This window comes from Talpa occidentalis, unplaced genomic scaffold (assembly GCF_014898055.3).
Source record: "Talpa occidentalis isolate TD23 unplaced genomic scaffold, MPIMG_talOcc4v2.1 talOcc4.11, whole genome shotgun sequence".
Taxonomy (NCBI): Eukaryota; Metazoa; Chordata; class Mammalia; order Eulipotyphla; family Talpidae; genus Talpa; species Talpa occidentalis.
This window is the reverse complement of record NW_023601104.1, coordinates 30106016-30122325: the sequence shown is the minus strand read 5'-3', so window position 1 is coordinate 30122325 and position 16310 is coordinate 30106016. Positions and strand designations below refer to the sequence as shown.

The 16310-nt window shown below is 50.4% G+C and overlaps 1 protein-coding gene and 1 long non-coding RNA gene across 2 annotated transcripts; one reads left to right on the top strand and one right to left on the bottom strand.

Annotated features, from left to right (window-relative positions):
* Window positions 1–8810: 8810 nt before the first annotated feature.
* Window positions 8811–15699, top strand: PIF1 (PIF1 5'-to-3' DNA helicase). The gene is made up of 13 exons (XM_037502708.1): window positions 8811–8854; window positions 9405–10084; window positions 10865–10997; window positions 11082–11207; window positions 11330–11483; window positions 11571–11685; window positions 11765–11871; window positions 12832–12971; window positions 13306–13412; window positions 14058–14145; window positions 14314–14459; window positions 15109–15300; window positions 15488–15699. Exons 2-13 carry the CDS (start codon window positions 9527–9529, stop codon window positions 15545–15547), a joined length of 1926 nt encoding a protein of 641 aa, XP_037358605.1. The 5' UTR covers window positions 8811–8854; window positions 9405–9526; the 3' UTR covers window positions 15548–15699.
* LOC119238733 (uncharacterized) lies at window positions 12472–14299 on the bottom strand. Its single transcript, XR_005123644.2, has 3 exons — window positions 14261–14299; window positions 13488–13606; window positions 12472–12550 (listed from the first exon to the last, which is right to left on the bottom strand). It is a non-coding gene; the product is annotated as an uncharacterized LOC119238733 (long non-coding RNA).
* Window positions 15700–16310: the final 611 nt, after the last annotated feature.

Genomic DNA, 16310 nt, shown 5'->3' with positions numbered 1-16310 from the left:
CGGGCTGACCCCAGCGGCCCGGGACAGGCCAACGATGGGGGCACCGAGACGCCCCCTCTTTCCTCCTAGATGTCAGGGCAGTGGCGACAACCTGGTCTTCTTCCCCATGAAAACTACTGGCAGGACCTGGAGTTTGAGTCACCGTGGGGAGGCTCCTGTGAGGTGGGGAGAGCTGTATAACGGGAATAACTGGGGCAGTTTATCTGGAATTTGAGGTACGTTTGGGAGAAGACCTGTACCCCCTGGCTTTCAGGGGTTCCCCAAATGCAGTGTTTTACTGTCGTTGAGCATTGCTCAGAGCTGTGTCCCTCTCCGCAGGGCCACCCAAACTTAAACCCCATACTATGGGGTCTTGCAGTTTTGACAACCTTGTTGGGGAATGGTGTTAGGAACCAGCAGAGAATGGTGTCGTTATACATTGAACCTTCATTTTACTCTTGTAGAAATAGAACCAGAGAGAGAAAATTACTGGCTGCATTCCAGCATCCAACACCATCCCCCTCACACACACACACACACACACACTCCTCTTCCTCCTCACCCTCAGGGTCAACCCTGCCCCATGCTGCAGCAAAAAAAAACTAAGTGCTTGTGGGATCGATGGTGACTTCCTTTGGCTCTGGCTGCCATAGCAGCTACTGTACTAGTTGATCAAACTCCCAGACTCCCAATTCACTTGTAGTCCTGAAAAGCAGGCTTGGGGCCCAAGGGTCAAGGGGGAAAAAGATATGGGGCAAACTTTTTTCTAATGTCTGGGCCTGAGTTCCGTTATCTAGAAGGATGAAAAAAATCCAACCTTGGGATCAGAGAATGTCAGTGTTGCAGCCACCACATGATTTTAGAGCTGTGCAACTAATGTCACCCATGCTGAGGGCTCAGAAGATCCCATATCTGAAAACTCAGATTGCACCTCTGGGAGATCAGAGACCCTGGGGAATTCATGTTACACAGAAGCACCCCAGTGTAGTTATGGGGATAAGGTCAATTTTGATATCCAGACAGCTCTGTCACTTTAAGAAGTCACTGATAATCACTCTGGCACTTTTTCCATCCAGGCCATGCTCCACATCACATGCATTCATTCAATACAAATGTTTTATTCCCTTAATTGTCAGGCCCTACAGTAATGTCTGAGATATATGGTAGGACCATTCTCTCCTCTATCAGGAGAGAAAGACATGTAAGCAGATAAGAACATCATGTGTTAGATATGAGAGTAAATGCACAGAGAAAGGCACCAAAACCAGGACAGAGAGGGAGAATTCTAGAAAAAGGTGCCAATGTGAACAATGCAATGAAGGCATAAAACTGTATGTGTGTGTGTGTATCTAGAGAGGCCAAAGTTCAGTGTAGAGAGGGTCTTGAAGGCTGTGTTAAGGAGACTACATTTTAACCTCAGGAAGGGAAATCATTACACATTTTTGGCTGCGGAAACGATGCAGTCTATTTTGCATGTGCACCACTTAATCAACAAAACGTAGTGCTTTCCAATACTTCATCCTGAGTTATTCACTCGAGAATTTAGGGAGCCTCTGTATTCTGTTCACTGTACTAGAGTCTTCATATGTATCTCATTTAATCCTCCCAAAAGGAAACAGAAACAATTGTTAACCTTGCATTACAGATTAAGAATTAGAGGCTTGAATGTGTTCAAGGGCCTTTGACTGGTGAGTGGTAGAGCAAAGACTCAAATCTCCCTGACTCCAGAATCTGAGCTCTCTATTAAATGACCTGTTTTGCCATCATTATGTGACCAGGCCACACAAGATCCAGGCCTTGCCTTGTAGAGCTGGTGACCAGTAGGAGGGTAGACAAATCCTGAGAAGGGCTCTGGTGAATAAGTACACAGCGTGCTGTGATCACTGTTCCCAAAGGAGGGGCTGGAGTGACTGAGCTTTATCCTAACAGGGTCAGCTACACAGGAGGATAGGGAAGCAGGGGGAGTTCAGAAAGAGGGAACAGCACCCAAAAAATGAGGACTTGTAGAACCTTCTGAGCTGCAGATTTGTGCAGTCATGCATGCAGTGGTGGTTGGAAATTCAGAAAGACACCACCAAAAAGGCAGCAAGAGCTAGAGCACTAAGGTCCTTGAATCCTGACCCAAGGGGTTGAAATTCCTCCTGCAAGCAGGGGGCCACAGAAACATTGAAGCAGGCACAGATTCAAGAGATAATAAAGGGGAGGGGAGAGATCAGGACTTGGAGAGAATAATTTCATTATTCGTTGATTCGGCCATTCAATAAATACCTGTTGAGTGCCTACCTCGTCTGGGGTACTGTTTAAACAGGACTGTAAACGTAACAGGCATGATCACTGCCCTCATAATGCTAGGAGAGATGATAGGCAAAGAAGTAAATGAACGTGTTACCAACAGGCTGTGAGTTCTCTAAAGGAAATAAACAGGGTAGTAAAATAGTAACTGGGAAACCCATTTTAGATACGGCGTGTGGGTGGGAGAAGCCTTTCTGCAGAGTGGATATAGCTGAGACCTGAAAGATGAGAGATAACCGCACAAAGAGGTGAGGTGGAAGGAGGATTATATTTCATGAAGAGCAAAGAGCAAGTGCAAAGACCCTGGCTTAGGACTAAGCTTTAGATGTTCAAGGAACACCAAGGAAACCAGTGTGACAGAGCCTGGGAGAAAGTGGTAGACAGTAGAAAGAACAGAGAGAGTAGTCCTAAGGCTATGGAAAAACCATGGATTTCATTTATTTATTTTTTTGATTTATTTATTTATGCATACAAGAACTGGGGTGTAGGCCAGAGGTATGGGGCGGGGTTGTGAAAGGATTCACCAGAGACAGTCAGGGGCAGAACAGGCAGATCTAGTGAAATACACTGCTGAGGAGAGTAGCAGGCAAGGCAGGAGAGGTCTGCTGTGCCATGTAGGTCAGCTCCCTGGCCAGGGGATGGAACTCCTGCTGTGGTGGCTGCCAGATAGCTTGATGGCACTGTGTCTTCAACCCCTGCGCCACCAGGAAGGCCCCAGCCGTGGATTTTAATCTAAGTCCAGGGAGGCATTGAGGGCTTTTAACTAGAGCAGTAGCAAATTTATGTATTTGAAAAGCTCAGCCTGCTGCTGTTTAGAGAAAAGATGGAAGGGGGACCAGAGTAGAAGCCAGGAATCCAGCGAGACTAGAAGGTAACTAATGTAATTCAGAGGAGAGATGGAAAACCATGATCTCGGTACTCCAGGGTAGGGACAGGGATGAAGGAAATTGGATACATTCAAAATGCATTCTGGAGGCAGAAATAACAAGTTTTGATGGTGGAATGGATGTGGTAGGTGTAAAAGGAATCAAAGACATGGTGTTGGTTTTTGACTCCAAACGAAAAAATTGGTAGTGCCATTTAATGAGGTGATGAAGACAGGAGAAAAATGGGTGTGTATGGGGTGAGAAAGTTAAGAGCTCTGTTTTGGAAAAATGAGTTTGTCTTGCCTGTTAGGTACCTGTGTGAAAACAGGAGGACAAGTGGAAATATAGTTGGGAGTTCAGGGGAGATGGGCAGGCTGTAAAGACTGGGAATCGCCTGATAAGCAAGCAGTGGGATTGGAAAAGATCAAGTCCTCCCACGTTGATGTCTGGTTGAGGCAGAAGGACCAGCATAGGAGACCACAAAGGAAAAGCCAATATGTAGGAAGAAACTAGGGGAGTGTGTAGTTGGGAAAGTTAAGAGAAAATAGGAGTTCAAGGAGGGATTGATCAGCTTTACTGGGTTCAAGGAAATGAGTGTCCCCTAATGAAGCAGTTGGAGGTGCCATCGCGCTCTGGGAGCTGGAAGACCTTAAGAGGGGATGGAGGGGCTCTTTGAATATCAAATATCAAATGAAATAATGCCGAAAAGGATTTTGGAAAACGCCCAATCCGTAATGTTACTGTTGTTATTATTAATGAGCGGGGGCTAAACTGAAACTACCAATGAGAGCAGATAAGACGGACGGAAAAGTTAGTGAGAAAGAAATTTCATAGCGAGGAAAATCCATTGTTCCTGAGACCTTGGGTTTACCAAGCTTTGGGTTGGGCGAGGGGATCGGGGACTGGAAAGTGGCCCCGCGGCAGCAGCCATTAGCCAACACCCGGCGGGGGTAAGGCGGCCAGAAGCCCCGAAGGCGGAAGTCCGGCCCTAGATGGGAGGAGGCCCGCCCTCTGGCTCCGCCTCTCTCCTCCGTTAGCCAATAGGGATCCAGATGACCTGGCGAGGGCGGGGAGGAGGGCGGGGCCAAGGGCCGTTCATCTACAGCGAGACCGCTTCTAGCTGTTCATTCAATTCCTTTCCCTACAAGGACTCACTGTTGTGCCTTTAACAAACGGGATGGGCACATAACCGCTTTTAAAAAAGGCTCTGCAGGGCCTCCCTGGTGGCGCAAGGGGTTAGGACGCAGCCTCTGCAGCACGAGTTTGATCCCCTGCGAGGGAGAAGCCCCCACACCGCTGGATGCTCTTGTATGCATAAATAAATAAATTTAATTTAAAAAAAAAGGCTCTGGAATTTTTCATGTACAACTAAGCACTCGTTCTCTGACCCAACAATTTTTCACCTGGGTACTTATTCAAAAGAAATTAAAGTATAGGGCCTCCCCGGTGGCGCAGCTGTTGAGCGCTGGGTTGCGAAGCTGCCCGCAGCCTCTGCAGCGCCGGTTCGATCCCCGGCTGCTCCCCAGCCACCGGAGGAGGAGGGTCCCCCATGGCGTGCAGACCTCTCCTGCTGCCCGCTGCTCTCCTCAGCAGTGTACTTCGGTCCTTCTGCCTGCTCTGCTCCCCCCCCTCTGGTTCTGGTGAATTCTCTCACCCTCCCGTGCTTCTGACTGTACCCAGTGCTTGTATAAATAAATAAAAATAAATCTTTAAAAAAAGAAAAAGAAATTAAAGTATAGGGCCTCCCTGGTGGTGCAAGGGGTTGAATCTCAGCATTATGAGTTTGATCCCTGGCCAGGGACCAACCCACAGGCGCAGCTGACCTCTCCTCTGCTCCCCTCTGCTCCCCAATGTAGCAGTGAATTTCAGTAGATCCACCTGTTCTGCTCCCCACTCTGTCTCTGGTGAATCCTCTCACCCTCCCCGCACCTCTAGTCTACACCCCAACTCTTGTACACATAAATAAAATAAATCTTAAAGAAATTAAAGTATAACTCCGCAGAAAGCCAAGCTATCAACAGGAAAATGGATAAACTCTGTAGTTTATCTATACATAATGGACTTCTATAAATCAATGAAAAAGAAATTAAAAATTAATTGTACATGCAGCAACGTGAAAAATCTATATGCTGAGTGAAAAACACACAAGAATATACACTATATAGTTCCACTTACAAGAAGTTCTAGAACAAGGTAAAATAATCTAAAGTGAAACAAAATTAGAACATGGTTACCTGAGGATTGAGGGTCGTGACTGACTAGAAAGGAGCATGAGGGGAATGTTCTAAGGTATGTAATATTCTTAGAACTTTGTGCAATGAAGGGAAATGTCCTAGTAAGTGGCTTTCAGGTCTCAACTGAAATATCCACTCTGCTGAAAGGTTTCTCCCCACCACAAAAACCTGAATCTAAAATGGGCTTACTATTTATCACCCTGTTCATTTAATTTTAATCACTTTAAAATTAAATAGCCTCCAGTGGCTAGTGGCTACCATACTAGACGGCAGTTTTGTATCCTGATAAGGGTTTGGACTGCACAGGTATACACATTTTTCAGAACTCCTCTAAGAAAAGCCTACAATTTGTACATTTCATTGTATGTAAAGTTCACATTAAAAAGGTAAGCACAGGGTGGTCTAGGGGTTAAGTCTTAGCACTATAATGCTGTAACCACTGTGGCCTGAGTTTGATCCCCAACCAGGGAGCTAACCCACATATGGTGCAGCAGAACTCTCCTGTTTCACCTGCTCCTCCCCTTAGTGTATTTCAGTAGATCTGTCTGTTCTGCTCCCCACTCTGTCTCTGGTGAATCCTCTCACACACACACACACCCCTCTGGCCTACACCCCAGTTCTTCTACGCAAAAATAAATAAAATCTTTAACACAAATAAGTAAAAAGGTAAGCACAGACTCTGTTTATGTTTGGTCTTATAGAAGTGTTTAGAAATATACTATTGCCTGCAACTTAAAAATGCATAACAAGGGCCACCCTGGTGGGCACAAGGGATTAAGAAACAACCTATGAAGCTAGCTGTAGCCACCCAAGCACCAGTTTGATCCCTGGCCAGGGAGCTACCCACATGGCACAGCAGGCCTCTCCTGACTCACCCACTGCTCAGCAGTGTATTTCAGTGGATCTGCCTGTTCTGTTCCCCAATCTGTCTCTGGTGAATCCTCTCACCCCCCATACCTCTGGCCTATACCCCAGTTCTTGTATGCATAAATAAATAAATATTTTTAAAAATGCATAACAAAAAGATGGATTGGTGGGTGGAGGGATGAATAGACAGATATGAGATAAAACACACCATCAAAATATTAACTTTAGGATTTCAGTGATAGGTATATGGGTGTTCACCGTAAAATTTGTTTGTATATTTGTAATATTTTCAGAATAAAATGTTGGGGGGCACAGGGGTTGGGGGAAAAGAATGGGTATAAAGTTTTTGTGGGGTGTTAAATTTTTTCTGGAACTAGATAGTGATGATGGTTATACAACATTTAAATGAACTTAATGGCAATGAAATAAACATTAAAATGGCAATTTTTGTGTTGTATATATTTTATAATTAAAAAAAGTTTAAAAGCCAAAGGAAAAAAAATGAGAAAATCCATGTGCAAGTCTCTGTGCCTTCTCTACAGGCAGTCTGGAGTACTGCACAGAGAAAAGGTGGAAGTGACCAGAGTATTGTGAGTGTGCTGGGTTTGTTTTTTTGAGGAGACAGTAGTGGAAAGAGAGAATGCCTTTGGAAATAGACCCAGGTTCATAATCCCAGTTCTTTCACTTTCCAGCTATTGAATTGTGTTTATTTCTTATTACTGTTGATGCTATTACACATTACAGCATCAATAGTCAAGTCACAATTTTAGTGACTAGAAACAATACAAATTCACTGTCTTGCAATGTTGGAGGTCTAAAATGTGTCTCATTGGATTAAAATCATCAGCTTTGTTGTTTCTGGAGACTCTAGGTAAGAATCTACTTTCTTGACTTTTACAGTTTCTAGAAACTTCCTCTTTTTTTGACTTGGCCCATGGCCCTTTCCTCCATCTTCAAAGCCAGCAGTAGCATCTACAAATCGCTCTCCTTCCTTCTCCCCACACATACCCACATACACCCACACTCACCTCTGCTTCCCTCATCACATCTCTTTCTTTTCTAAGAACTTTTGTGATTCCACTGGGCCCACCCAAACAGTCCAGGATAATCTCTTCATCTCAAATTCCTTAATTTATCACCTCTGCACAGTCCCTTTTGCCATGTAAGGTAATGCTTTCACCAGTTCTGGGGACCAGGCCATTGACATCTTTGAGGGAAATGGTGGTGGGTTATTCTGACTACCCCAGTGACTTCAAATTTTTTTCTTAACTTAAGGATTGGGGTCAGTGGTACTCATATGTCAAGACAACACTAAAGAGAAAAAATATGTCTCTTTTTCCCTAACAGCTTTATTGATAAGTAATTCACATTCTAACAATTTACCCATTTAGAGAAAACAATTCAGTGGTTTTAAGTGTAATCACAGAATTGTGCCATCATCAGTTTCATCCTTCTTCTTTTTTTACAATTGAGGAAAGAAAGGTTTTCCACATTAAGGAAACTTGCTTGGGATAACATCTAAGCTGGACAGGGTGAGGACAGGCATTGCAGTGGCTGTCAGGAGCTGAACTGAAGTCCAGGCCTTCATGGACTCCCTCCATGAAGTTAGATCACTCACCTGGGAGCAGAGTGTGTATAGTAGTTAAGCAAGCAGACACTTACGCCAGGTTAGACTTGGTTCCAAACCTCTTGGAGTATTGGTTTCCTCATCTGAAAAATGAGGGCTATTCAATAAAAGAGGGAGTTAGACTCTCCTCTTTTATAAGATCCCTTCCAGGTATGTAAGTCCAAGCTTCAATGAGAAAATGAAAGGTAATTAAAAACAAGTTTCCTGAGCATCCACTGAAACAAGAGAGAAAAGAATTCCGGGGTCTCCCAGGTCACGGTGCTTGGGGTTAAAGTCTCAGTGCAATTAAGCTGTCGCAAAAAAGAATTCCCAGAAGACAGGGGTTCACACTTCCCTTGTTCCCTCCGAGCCTCAGATGCAGCAGGTCTCAGCGCTCCTTACGGGTGCGCCTGAGCTGAGTGGACAGACATGTATAAAAGGACTTTCATAAAGGCAGAGAATATACCTGGAAGACAGAAGCCATACCTGGGAAGAGCAGGGGAGCAGGGGCAACGGAAGCTGCAGACCTTCAGGTGGTCTGCCCTGGAGTGGGTAACCGGCCAGTGAGGGGAAACAAGTTGGGAGGGACCAGAGGAAGTTCGTCCCCAAAGCCAAATTCAGCCGCTGGGTGAGACCTGGTGCAGAGGGCAAGTGTATTGGAGAGACGGCTTTGAATATAAACTTTTAGAGCCGCAAGAGGTGACATGACACCACGCACAACACAGACGCAGCACCCCTACTTCCACCACACCCTCTCGTCCACGCGACGCGGTAGACTCCCCCACCACAGTAAGAGTCCTGCCTCCCGCGAGCGATTGGTACAGCCCAAGCGCGGGGGAGTCGGAACCCAGCGCCGACGAGCCGCTGTCACGCCCCTGCCTCTGATTGGCTGGAGAATTTAAAGATCCAGCCGCTGATAGGCTGATTCCCTACCCCTAGAATTTGAAAGTTCCTAATGCCAGAGCCTCGCCAGCTGGCCGATTTGCTGTCCCTTCCGAGTGCTGGTGCAAGTGAGTGTCCATCAAGCCCCAAGGGGGGAGGCAGAGACCCTGCTTCTTCAAGGAGTCTCTGCCGGGAGGGTGCAGACGAGTGGGTCAGACGCAGGGAGTACAGATCCCCGGGCCGCAGGGCCTCCCACCTCCACTCCGGCCTCAAATAATCTCCACCACTTTGGAGATGGGAAACACAGGAGCTGTAACTCTTCCCAGCCCTTGTGGCCTTTTCCAGCCTCTTTCCACTTCCGCACACGGGGGGCAGTGAGATCTGCCTGGCTGCGTATAAACCAGGGACGACTGAGGCCGCTTGTACCCTTGTCTGTCCACTCACGTGAGGTTTTCCTGCTTCCCGGGGCCAGGACGCTGAGAATTCCCGAGCTCTCCCTGGGCCTTTTGGAAGCAGGTGTGCCTGACAGCCGAGGTTCCCCAGTACTGGGTATATTTGCCACTGCTCATCAGCCGCTCTGCAAACTATTGTGCAGGAGCGTACATTTCTAAGTGAATTTTTGGTTGATCCCGAGACCCTTTTACCGTGTCCGTGACCTCCTTGTGTTACCGGTGACAGCTTCTGGGACACCGTGTAGCCTTCACCGAATCCCCGGCCTCTCATCCGCCCACTATGCCCCGGTAGTCCCGTGATCCCGGTTCCTTCGTTCGGTTCCTTGGAAGACCCGAGACGTGGTGGCGATGCTGCCGGGCACCGAGGCAGCTGCCGCGGAACGCGAGGATGCGGAGCTGCGGTGCCGCGTGGCGGTGGAGGAGCTGAGCCCCGGCGGGCAGCCGAGAAGGCGCCAGTCCCTGCGCACAGCGGAGCTGAGCCTGGGTCGGAACGAGCGCCGGGAGCTGATGCTGCGTCTTCAGGGGCCGGGGTCAGCGGGGCGCCCCCGCTGCTTTGCCCTGCGCGCCGCTCGCCTTTTCACGCGCTTCGCCTCTGAGGGGCGCAGCACCCTGCGGCTCCCCTCCAGCGATGCTCCCCGACCCGGCGCGGTGCAGCTGCTGCTCTCCGACTGTCCCCCCGACCGCCTGCGCCGTTTTCTCCGCACGCTGCGTCTCAAGCTCGCGGGGGCCCCGGGGCCTGGACCGGCCTCCGCCCGAATGCAACTGCTCGGCCCGCGGCCCCGCGACTTCATCACCATCAGCCCGGTGCAGCCCGAGGAGGTGCGGCGCGCGGCAGCCACCAGGGCACCAGACACCGCGCGGGTCAAGCAGGCCACGGAGCCTCGGGCAGGGTCCGAGCCCAGCACGGTGAGGACAGTGACGGGAGGACGACTTGGGGGGTGGCTGCGCCACTTTGATGGGAGACTGAGGAGCCCACGTTCGGAGGAAGATGGTGGTGGTATGTGAGGGGGCTGTTTATATCAGAGGAAATGCTCATTGGACATTTGAGTAAGACAGGGCATGGGATTATGCTTGTGTTTCGCGTAGTACAATCCCTGATATTGAGTAAAGAGAACAGAAAAGAGGGGCGCGGGCCACATTAAAAGAGAAAGCAGAGATGGAGGTCTGAAAGGAGAATTAAGAAAGAAAAGTTGAACTGGCGTGGGCCTGAAGGAGAGACGTGGTTGGAGAGAATGAAATAATCCGCTGGTGGCTGGGGCAGCCAACAGGTCTGATCAAGAGGGACAGCAATAAAAGATAACAGGGCTTTAAGATTAAGCTGGTGAGAAAATGGAGTTGGGGCGAGAAGAGGTCTTGGGTAGCAGGGTTTTTGCTAGTCAAGGTGAGAGAGACAGGTATGACCAGAATAGAAATGAGAAGCAAAGTTGAGTGAGAGGACCAGAAGAGCTGGGGACCCAGGGGGAAGCAGAGAGAGGGTCCAGACCCACACACTGGGAGCTCAGGGTATCGGGGGTCAGTGGAAACTCAGCCTTGTTCCCTTCCTCAGAGAAACCCCAGTAGTCACTGGCATCTCCAGGTGAACCAAGGGCTCCAAGGAGCAAAGATGGCAGAGACACTAAGCGCTACCAGGCCTAGCACTGCAGGCCAAGAAAGGGAGGGGGCCTTGAAACAGTCCTATTCTTCCAGGAAGCCCCAAGATGGCCGCTGCCTGTGAAAAGGCTGAGCCTGGCCCCTGCCAAACCACAACTTTCCGAGGAACAGGCTGCTGTGCTGAGAGTCGTCCTGAAAGGCCAGAGCATTTTCTTCACTGGGAGTGCAGGTAGTAGGGGGCAGAGTGTGGGTTGGGGAGATAGTGATGGGTGGGATAAAAGGACAAGTGGCCCTAACTTTGTCCTCTATCCAGGAACAGGGAAGTCTTATCTGCTGAAGCGTATCCTGGGCTCACTGCCTCCCACAGGCACCGTGGCCACTGCCAGCACTGGGGTGGCAGCCTGCCACATCGGGGGTACCACCCTCCATGCCTTTGCAGGCAAGTGGAAGCACCTGCTGCTCGAGCTAGAACCAAATCAGGCCTGTGGTGGGGGTGGGGGGTGAAGATGGGGTTGAGACAGGGCTGGGGCCTCAGCCCAGGCTGAAGAATATCTCTCACAGGCATTGGCTCCGGCCAGGCTCCATTGGCCCAGTGTGTGGCTCTGGCCCAACGGCCAGGTGTGCGGCAGGGCTGGCTAAACTGCCAGCGGCTTGTCATTGATGAGATTTCTATGGTGGAGGCAGACCTGTTTGACAAGCTGGAGGCTGTGGCCAGGTCAGTATGTAGGGTGAGGGCTAGGTTCTGGTGGCCTTCCACGGAACCCTCCCATGCAGTCCCTAAAGCACCCATGCTCATCTCCAGAGCTGTCCGACAGCAGAACCAGCCATTCGGAGGGATCCAGCTCATCATCTGTGGGGACTTCTTGCAACTGCCACCTGTTACCAAAGGCTCCAAGCCCCCACAGTTCTGCTTCCAGGTACCACTCACCTTCTGACCCCCACCCCACCCCCAGAGGTCTGCTGTGCTCCCTGACACGCCCATCCTGCCCCCACCAGGCCAAGAGCTGGAGGAGGTGTGTCCCAGTGACCCTGGAGCTGACACAGGTGTGGAGGCAGGCAGACCAGACTTTCATCTCTCTGCTGCAGGCTGTGAGGCTGGGCAGGTGGGCCTTGGTGAATAGTGAAGGGGCCACAGAACCAAGTGTGGGTCAGACAGGAGCATAGGGACCCAGCAGAGGGGGAGCAATGCTTGTGGGAGCATGCAGTCTATACAAGAAGCAGTGCCTCAAGCTGGCTTTGGGGCAGTCCAGGACAGACTGGGGTCAAGAATGCCATGGCCCCATAGGAAATCTGCAGAGTCCTGAGATCTAGCCTCCCCCAGGGTTGGGTCTTTTTGCCCCAGCACAGGGCCTGGTATGGAGTAGGTGTCAAGGAAGGATGGACAGATGGACACACAGAGAGCACACAGAGATATTAATACTAATTCACAGATGCAGAAACTGGGGTTCAAAGAGGTGACATGACTTACCCAAAGTCATGGCTAGTGAGTGGCCAAGCTGGGATTTGAATGCAGATCTGGCTCTAAAATCCAGGTTCCTTCCAGTCTTGAGACCTTTGGGTAGGGAAGGGGAGAAGGCTGAGTGGCAGCACAGGGAGAGATGGTCCCAACTTGTTTCCCTTCTTCACACACAAGCGGCTGCCACACCCAGGCTTGAGGTAAAGGAAAATAGAAGATTGTACTCGAGGCTTATCTGATTATAGGGTATCAGTGTTACAGGGTACCTGGTTTAGGTCCTTTCAACTTCTGGCCTCTGCTCACTTGTGGTATCTTCCTCAGGTGCACTGTAGGTGGGAGGGTTATTAGCTTCTACATGGGGGCAGCACAAGGAAGGCTGACCACCCATGATCACAGCCAAGCACTGACTCCTGCCTCTCCTGCCCCCATGTTCATTCCCCAGTCTGGAGTCCAAGTTGGCCAGCCCAGGGGCCAGCAAGGCATGCCCTGGTGCCCTTTTCCAATCCCCAGGCCTAACCCATGGCCTGCTTCTTGGGCCATACTGCCTCCCTCCCCCACCTTCCCTGGGGTTCAGATTGGCTCTGCGCTGACAGCCCATACCCCACAGGTGCTCAGATGAGGTGACCCGTCAGCTCCGGGCCACAGCTGCTCACAAGGTAGGGCGAGACGGGATTGTGGCCACAAGGCTCTGCACCCACCAAGATGATGTGGCCCTTACCAACGAGAGGCGGCTACAGGAGCTGCCAGGTGAGCAGGGAGCCTGGGCTGGGAGGGACCATTAGGCAGGAGTGGCCTCCAGGCATCCTGGGGTCAAATGGTTATCTGGGTCCCGACCTCCATGACCATAAAGGTCCTTACATTTGCAGAGATAACTGTGACTTTGAGAGATGTGATTTTGACTGGGTCAAGTTTACTCAGTCAGTAAAGTGAAATTTGGATCCAGGTCTCTGATTCCAAAGTCCTAGCTAGGTCTCAGCTGTCCCCATTACCTCCTCCCATGCTCTAGTCTAATATGTATTTTCAGAAACTTGAGCCACAAGTTAATGCCTTGTAATCTGTCTGTCCATCTCTCTTTTCCCAGGTGAGATACACAGCTTTGAAGCTATGGACAGTGACCCTGAGCAAGCCCAGACCCTAGATGCCCAGTGTCCTGTTGGTCAACTCCTTCAGCTAAAGCTGGGTGCCCAGGTGAGTGGGAGTAGGGCCTAGATCCTGGGAGCTTGGGACTCCCTGGGCCTTGGCCCTCTGCCCAGGCCTACCCACCTTCTTGTCTTCAGCTTTCCACAGCTCTCCTCTTCCTGTGCCTGTAGCACCAAGAAGTCTTACTTTGGACAGTGTCTTTCTTTCACTGAAGCTCAGTTTCCTCGGCTCTGTGGTGTACCCTGTAATGAGAGAGTCCTGCTTTCTTCCATGCAGTTGGGGGTGGGCCAAAAGGGAGATTTTTCCCAGGTTTCAAAGGGCACCCCAGGAGAAATATCAGCACATTGTGGTTGGAAGAGGGGGTAGCAGGCCCTGGGGGCTATGCCTCAAGATTGTGGCCCACACACATACCCCACACCACATACCCCACACTCTGATGATTTTCAGAGCCCTGTGATCTGCTACCTTAATATTTTCTTCTGAGGCAAACTGAGCACAAGTCATTTCCCTCTGACCCGAGAGGAAACTGGGAAAATAAAAGTTTGCCACTGGTGAATAAGCTAAGGATTAGGATTCGGCGCCCCTTCACGAAAGCCCCCAGCCTCTAAGAACCACCACAGAGCTCCCTGGAGCTGAGGCCAGGTGGGGAAAGGAGCTGCTGCTCTCCAGGACTCAGTGTTCTTTCCCTTGCAGGTGATGCTGGTGAAGAACTTAGCTGTGTCCCGAGGCCTGGTGAACGGCGCCCGAGGGGTAGTAGTTGGTTTCGAGAAGCAGGGGAGAGGTAAATGGTGGGTTGAGGGAGGGAGGGTGAGTGAACAGTTCTGCTGTTTGCAATAGTCCCAGGGTAAGTATGAGGAGGAAAAGGCTAGGATGGCAAGGTGGGTTTTGCTCCTCACCTCTGAGCCCTGAAGCAGAGCTGAAAAGTTGAACTTCTCCACACCTCCCTCAGGGCTGCCCCAGGTACGGTTCCTTTGTGGAGTCACCGAAGTCATCCGTGCTGACCGGTGGACAGTGCAGGCCTCTGGCGGCCAGCTCCTCAGCCGACAGCAGCTGCCCCTCCAACTAGCCTGGGCAATATCCATCCACAAGAGCCAGGTGAGCAGCTGGTGCATGGGATGGGGGCAGAGCACGGCAGAGAGGGACAGGACAGGCCTGGGGTACGTTGAATGGGGAGGCCTTAAAGGCTTATGGGGGTTGAACGTGTCCTAAATAAAAATTTCCAGACCAGAATTAGAATAAACCCTTTCCTTAATGCATTTCCCTGCCTTTTTTCTCTCCCTTGCCCAGACACATACACTTCCTCTCTCTATTCTCCTGTCCTGCCATTCTACTCATTGAGTAGTTAGTCACTACTCAATGTGTTAAATGTAATTCTTCGACCCACTGTCTGAGGAATAGGTGTGTTAATCATTCCTCTTCTATAGAAGAAGAAACGAGGACTCAGAGAGGTTAAGTCATTTGTTGACAGTCACACAGCTAGTGAGAAGCAGAGCCGAAATTTATTTCCATGTCTGTCTGACCTAGAGCCTGAGCTCTTTCCTTTCTCCTCTATTCTCTGCTCTTATCCTGGATCTGTGTCTCCTGGCTACACATCTGCTGTCAGTCTGTTTCTCTGCCTGGAGATTTTCTGGACTGAGGGAGGAGATTCAGGGACAATAACTGGGTTGATAAAAGTGGGGTTAGGCTCTTGGGCATGAAAGACTTGAGGGTGTTCTGGCTCCAACTCTGTCCCTCCATCCCCCAGGGCATGTCCCTAGATTGTGTGGAGATCTCACTGGGCCGTGTGTTTGCCAGTGGCCAGGCCTATGTGGCTCTTTCCCGGGCCCGGAACATGCAGGGCCTGCGTGTGCTGGACTTTGACCCCATGGTGGTTCGCTGTGACCCCCGTGTGCTACGCTTCTATGCTGCCCTACAGCAGGACAGGGGCCTCAGTCTGGTAAGAGGGAGTTACCCAAAGTAGACCACATGGCTGTGGGCAATCTGGGACAGAGGGACCCCCTGGAAAGGGGTGGTAGAATCTTCTCTGGTTCTGTTGGGAGCAGGGTAAGAGGAAGGAGATGCCCCCAGGTTGTAGCCCTGGGAGACAGCACAGGCCCTTGATTGGGCTTCTCTGACTGATCCAGGAGTTCCCAAATGATGAAGAGGCAGCCTCAGACCAGGAGAACATGGACCCGAACCTATGAGATGAAAGAAGCCAGAGGGAGGTCTTCCCAGATTCCTCCTCCACAGCTGGACTGGACCTTGGGGGAACAACTGGGAGAGGACAGTCAGTATCTTTTCTCCTTTCACTAGGGTAGAAAAGTCTCCTGGAGGCTTGAGGAAGAGCTTGCCATCCATTTACCAGCTGTGCCTCAGTTTCTACCCTTCCCCTGGGGAAGCTGCTTCCAGGAGCAGGGGTAGCCTTTACTGTGCCAATTAGAAATGGGCCTGTGGTGGTGCCTGGTGGCACAGGAAGAAGCTCTCTGCCAGGGCTGGCCACAGAGTCACATGATCATAAATGCCCTGAATGCTGCTCTTTGGGCTGCGGAGGGGAGAGGCAGCAAAGATGGCTGCCCCGGGACTAGAAACAGGCTACCGGAGTCCTGAGGGGCTCAGGCCAATAACAGGCCCCCAACAGAGAGGGGAACCTGGGTGCAGCCAGGATACTCCCTGATCCCAGCCTGAGAATGTGGACTGCAGACCCAGTGCCCAGATCTGATGTTGCCTTTTCAGGGAAGAAACAATAGTGTATGTGTGTGTGTACAGTGGATATTCTCTGATTGTATTTATTTAGGACAAATAAACATGTGAATTATGTGAAAACTATGAGTCTGCTCTCTTTAAGAAGGCCCCCTGCCTGGTGCATCAGCTGTACCTGGACCAGGGAGGCTCCTGTGCACGTGTGCACAGAGGTGTTTGCTTACACCACAGATGGCTGGGCTCACGGCACCCTTAGGTGAGGGTTTG

Bases quoted from the DNA above. Each gene is read 5' to 3' on its own strand.
- PIF1 (XM_037502708.1), top strand. From the start codon at position 9,527: ATGCTGCCGGGCACCGAGGCAGCTGCCGCGGAACGCGAGGATGCGGAG. The intron at 10,998-11,081 runs GTAGTAGGGGGC...TCCTCTATCCAG, and splicing joins TTTCTTCACTGGGAGTGCAG to GAACAGGGAAGTCTTATCTG. The intron at 11,484-11,570 runs GTCAGTATGTAG...GCTCATCTCCAG, and splicing joins AAGCTGGAGGCTGTGGCCAG to AGCTGTCCGACAGCAGAACC.